Below are 6310 nucleotides of genomic sequence, written 5' to 3'. Positions count from 1 at the left end.
AAGGCTATAGGCTTCAAAGGATTTTCACAACCTAAGGGGAGGAATCTTGATTACTTTAAGCCAATCACAGCAATTCTAGTCTCCATGTTAAAAAGTGATTTGGAAACAGGCATTTAATATCTCCTAGTAAGATAAGTAGGTGAAGTCCACCAAGGGGCCTCTGTGAAAAAGGAACACCTTGGAAGGACATGGAAGAATCAACAACCTCTTCTCTTCTGACCTTTGGACATTGTTGTACAAGCAGATGATGCCTGGAGATGTTGCCACCATCTTGCGAAACCATAAAGGGTCAATCCAGAAAACAAAAACTCTCACAGCAGAAGGTGGATGGGCAAGGACTTCCCTGGTGGCCCAGGGGAAAGACTCCGTGCTGCCAATGCAGGGGGCCTGGGTTTGATCCCCAGTCGGGGAACTAGATCCCACATGCATGCCGCAACTAAGACCCAGCATGGCCAAAATAAATTAAAAAAAAAAAAAAAAAAAAAAAAAAGTGGATGGGCAGAAAAACATGGAAAGAGCCTGGGTCCCTGGTGAGCCACTGAATTTACCAGTTGTGGAACTGCCCTACCCAGACTTCTTGTGAAATAAATTTTCCTTACTGTTTAAGACCCACTTACTTAATTACGTTTCTGCTCCTTGCAGTTGATTGCACATTGATAAAATCACGCTCTTTATCAAAACAAAACACAAAACTCTGAAGAATGTACAAATTCCAGTGAGTTCATGACTACTATAAAGACCTTATTATTCTGTACGTCTGGAGGCAGGAATTTTGCAAACTACACAAATAATTGTAGCTTTACCAGAACCACCTCAGTTTTGCTTCACACTTTCCCAATCATTGAACAGCTTGAAAGAGAATGTACCTATTTTGTTTTTAGGATGGTTGGCCACACTGAGAAATGTGATCGAGTCCAAATTTGCTGCTTTGGGAGTATTTAAAGGCATATTTAGTCCGGAATATTCCTTTGTAACTCTTTTTTTTTTTTTTGTGCAGTACGCGGGCCTCTCACTGGTGTGGCCTCTCCCGTTGCGGAGCACAGGCTCCGGACGCACAGGCTTAGCGGCCGTGGCTCATGGGCCTAGCCGCTCCACGGCATGTGGGATCTTCCCGGACTGGGGCACGAACCCATGTCCCCTGCATCGGCAGGCAGACTCTCAACCACTGCGCCACCAGGGAAGCCCATTCCTTTGTAACTCTTCACACACGGCTCCCTAAAAACGTTGTTTCAATGTGTATTCCAACTTTCCAAGAAGAGGGACAGCCCATGGGTAGGAGCTGGACGTCTACCCATGCCCCACGCCCAGGTAGATCCAAAGTCCAGTATTCTTACCAAGGTTGTAGAGCCAACTCCTAGAACTCTGGAGAAAGCTTTCATTTAAACACCATGTTTTTATAATAATTAAACAAACAACTACAAAGGTGTGAACAATAAAGTGGGTTTATTTAAAAAGAAGACTACAAAATTTGACACAGAGATATAAAAGACTCAGGATTTAAAATTATTAAATACAAAAATGATTGGTTCTAAACAATGTAAAAATACATTTCCCAGTCCCCAAACAGAAGTATAGCAATTATAAAATTTTTGTATGTGCATTTCCCTTATCATTTTTAAGAACCATTCTAAACAGTCTATTTGTGTAGAATATAAATTTACCATAAATGTTAATAAATTATTTTACATTTGAGTTAACTGGGTGTGCCCTTTTCTGTAAGTAACAGTATTTTTGGTTTCAAGTTCACCTTGAAATTTTTATTTACCACAAAGATCTTTTTACTCCTAACTAACTCCTTCTACAATAGAAGACGGAGGCTAATCAGTCATGGGTCCTGTAAAAAACAATGTGAGGAAAGGTTCTAGAGTGACCCAAAATACCAGTGAAGATATTACCTTTCGGTGGCCAGCTAAGAGGTCCATTCAGCGCCAATGAAACAAATGGAAGTGAAACCTCAGAACACGCAGAGCTTAAGTTCCACGCCAACATGCTGTGGATGTGAGGCCAGCAGAGGACATGCCATCAAACTCAACTGAGCCCAGTGCATGAGTGGGGACCGTGAGGTAGCCCAGATGGTCTGCTCTGAATCCCAGCTGGGTGCAGATGATACTTAAAAGGACAACGGTATAGCTGGATGTGAAATTTGAGAACCTGCCTATCATAAGCTGCTTATCTTTGAACCCAAGACCCAGGCTATTTCTCCTCTCTCAGACAGCACACCTAGTAAAAACAGCATCCAAGATTGGCTTCATTATCTCCCAAGCAGGTAGTGGTGACATCACCACTAGCACTAGCATCCAAGCTCTGATACAAATGGATAAGGTTCTGAGTCAGTAAGAGCAGAAGCTGCGTCTGGCCATCTGCGTCTGAAAACCATCTACAACACACAATTGGCAGATGAGAAATTTAAAAAGGATGAGGTCATTAAACTGTCTCACTGGAAACATGATTCCACTCTTTCAGACAGAAAACCTACTAGCCCAGGGGACTTTCACCAAAGTACTGAAGGATGTGATTGCAGGGGCTCATTGCCTGAGCCCTACAGTCTTGAGTCAAAAAAATCTACCAGGAGGACAAGGAAGGTCTAGTCTGTGAACCACTTGGTCAGAAAGGTCCCGTGTAAATAAAAAATAAAAAAAAAAAAGGACCCACTTTAAGAAAAGTCTTGCTCAAGGTGCCCTGGCTGGCTGGCTCTAAGACAGACTGCCAGCAACAGACAGTTCTTCCAGATTATCAGAACTGGGTATGAAGTGTCTTCTGAGAATGGTTTCTTACACCATCAACAGTATTAAACTGGGCAGGAATCTCTGGATATTCACTTTCTTAAGAAGGTCTCCTTTGAAGAGAAACCAGAGCAATTCCTATGTGGGAACAAGAACCCTAAAGATCCTGCTCTATACTCTATGCAATTAAAAGGGCCCAAGATTCTGGAGAATCTGCCATCAAGGAAGCCAGAGCCAGAGGCCCAGCTATGCCTGATGAAGTAGAACATGGACCATTCTGATAAGGAGACAGAAAAGGGAGGCTCTCAAGTCAAAAATCAAAGATTGAGGTTTCAAAAGAAGGCTGGCTCCAAAGAAAACACTGAACAGAACCTGCAGAGCTGTATTAACTTCAGTAGAAATGATCATATGGCAAAAGGGAGCAAACCATTTTCTGTCTTCTAGTATGAACTCATCTCTTCAGGCATCTGGAAGTGGTTGAGGCCTACTTTTATAACTACTTTCACTGCACTGTGCAAAAGTGTATCTTATCTTTGGTCCTTAGTCATGATAGCAGTTTCTTCCATTTTTCTATCTTTCTATATAAAGATCTTTTTTTTACTTGATATTGACAACCAAAGTACACTATAAACATGGGGTTACTGATGCTGTTGCTTTTATGTAAAATATCAGCATCTCCCATACATTTTCTGTTAGGCTATAAAAGGTCTCAGAAAAAGTTTATTATTATCCTAAAATGTTACGGTATAATTTTAAGTCTGAGTGAGATACAGTAAAGCCTCGGTTTTACATTTTAAGGAAAAAAACCTAGACCAACATTTAAAATATTGATCTCTTAAATATACATTAAATTTTACCTAGTCATCAAAAAGCAAAGTTATAGTTAAGCAAATTAATTTAAAAATGAAACCATTTCTAAATGGATAAACTTAATCATGCTGTTTATACAGCTATAAAGCATAATTTGAAAGCTAAGCCTAGTAACAACGACAGAATAATTTATCATCAGTTGAGCTATGTGATTTAAACAAACAATTGCCCTCACCTCCAAACAAAACAAAACAAAACTTCATCTGACACAAGTTTCAACTGTTACCAAAAAAAAAAAAAAAAAAATTTTTTTTAAACAAAAAGCCCTCTGGCCCAATTTGTGGTGACTGACACACAGTCCAGTCAATACTGATCAAACTGCCTTTCTGCCTTGCGCTCCAAAAGAAGTGGTTTAATAATGACAGACTCTACAAGAGCTTCTGCCAGGGCTCAGGCACCATGCAGTGGCGACGTTAACACCTGTTCCCCTAGAGTCTCTAAGCATTAAGTGGTTCACTAACAGTAGCCTCAGGTTTTCTTGGCCGGGGCTCCTTACGTTTTTCATAGACCATAATGAAAAAGTCAGACAGGAACACAAAACTTGCTAGAAATCCAAACACCTGAGGAGGGAAAAGGGGGCAAAGATTATATGAGGAATGCTGCAATATACTCTCACATTTCCTACTTGGCTCTGATCGTGTTTAATACAAGCAAGACAATTCATCAATTTATCTTATACACATCATTCTTAACCTTAGTGGTTAAAAAAATTTTAAGGTCATCAAAAAATGGAAAGAAGTTACAAAAAAATCCAGAATAATGGCCATTAGTCAAGGTCTCACAAAATATTAATGTCCTGTCTTGTGTGTGTGTGTGTGTGTGTGTGAGGTGCCAATCTATGAAGCTAAGGTTAACAGATGAAAAACAAAATCCTATAACATGATACAAAACACCGGATTGTTAGCAGTGGTTTAGACTGACAGATGAGAAGAGCAGGCAGCCATGCCTAGGTAAAAATGGAAAAGGTTATTTGTATCAAAACAGAAATTCTATTTTGAAGATACTTTTAGGTTAAATGGTTCAATTACCTAAAAAACATTTTCCAGCTCACTGTCACACTGTAATGACACAGCAACATGACGCCACTACCTACTACCTCTTCCTTAAATCACTTCCTCATTGTACTCTTCTAACATCTAATCAAACATTCTGAGAATTCTGTCAAGAGACAGAAGACCATGGTGCAAATTTAGCTTCTTCACTAGGAAAACCCTTAAGGAAGGGGGCCAAAGAAGAGCTCTGTAAAAAGAGAAAATCGATGTAGGTTACGGCTAAAGTCCCAATTCTAAGGCTCCATCTCCATGAAGTTTAACATTTTGTTGTCGTTTGCTGCAGTCTCTTGCCCTTCACACCCCATCCCTCCATTCTGCCTCATTTCACTGTAAAGCAAACGGAGCTCCCAATTCATTAATTCACCTGGATGTCCCCAACACAGCCCACCAAAATGTAATTATCAATTCCACCCTTCAAAACCCAAGTCTCTTCTCCACTCTGGAGTCTGTATTTTGGCTTGATGGCATCTGTCCCCTTACTTGACTGGCAAATTTATTTGACACTTTAAAGGCAGATCAGATGTCATCTTGTCTACGAAGACATCTCTGACCGCCTTAGAGAGCTCCAGTCCATAAAGGACCCTCTATGCATATAACCCAAATGATCTTCTAGCTCTTCTGCTCACATCACAATTTTTTAAAAAATGGACTCCCTCACCCATTTCAGTCTATATAATTTTCATAAGTTAACTAGTTGCAAAAGGTAATTTCCAGCATATTATAAATACTGAGCTTTTAAACCACCAGTCGCTCTTAAATATACCTAATGAAATCTGAATACTGTAACATTCTGACATACCACCTAATTAAAACACATAAATAAGCTTTTTTTTAATAGCTGGTAATTTTAGGACATGCTTTCTTTCCCCCCACGAACTCAACATTTCCTCAACTTTATTTTACTTCCTCCACAGGATTTTACAGTAATACATTTTTACACTAGAAAGTATTTTACTGATTCACCCTATCATATTCTTCTGCAACAAAAATATGATTACAAATTAAGCATAAGGCTTCTTTTCTCTTCAACTGGTTCATGCATCCATGACTAAATAGTACTTATTGCTAGAATGCATCAAGGTTCGGCATTAATTTTATGGTTTTGTTTTTACACGTGTAAGTACTAAGAAACCGTGTTCACATAAATAGGTAGATATGTTATAGCCATCTAATTCTCTGAACTCCTTTTGAGTTGTTCTATCATAAAAGGCAGTTTTAATGATCTATTAGCTGACAGTTCAATTAATTACAACTTCAGTTTTCTTATGAACAGAGCAATAATTGGAAATCAGCTGACTGGTAAGAGGACTTGTTAACGAGTTGTTAGTTGTTCATGTTCACAGCACTGGCACCAATTAAGTCCATGATCCTTGATTTGCAATTCTGAAGTCCAAAAAGCAACAAAAACTCGAAGTTTCATGATTTACTTGGCTCAAAATTGACACAAGGTAAAACTCTTTACAGTCTTTACCTATCTCTTTTACTGTGAATATTCAGATGCTTCAGAAAAATTAATATGTTGGATTACAAGGTGCTGCCCAGGCCCTCTGAAGGTGTGTAATACAGTATATGCACAGTATTACCTTTCTAAAATGCAGAATATTCTGAATTCTAAAAAACATTTGGTCCCTCAAGGATTTCAGATAAAAACATTTACTTATCTAT

The 6310-nt window shown here is 39.1% G+C and overlaps 1 protein-coding gene across 1 annotated transcript in view; it reads right to left on the bottom strand.

Moving 5' to 3' along the window:
* Positions 1-1426: 1426 nt before the first annotated feature.
* Positions 1427-6310, bottom strand: part of CMTM6 (CKLF like MARVEL transmembrane domain containing 6) — a 50839-nt gene continuing 45955 nt past the window's right edge. The window contains exon 4 of the mRNA XM_081245455.1: positions 1427-4153. Coding sequence (XP_081101581.1) covers positions 4031-4153 — 123 coding nt within the window. The 3' untranslated portion in view covers positions 1427-4030. The remainder of the gene's footprint in view (positions 4154-6310) is intronic.

This window comes from Mesoplodon bidens (genome assembly GCF_964165515.1).
Source record: "Mesoplodon bidens genome assembly, chromosome: 10".
NCBI lineage: Eukaryota > Metazoa > Chordata > Mammalia > Artiodactyla > Ziphiidae > Mesoplodon > Mesoplodon bidens.
Note: the sequence above shows the minus strand (reverse complement) of the source record. Positions and strands in the feature narration are given on the sequence as shown.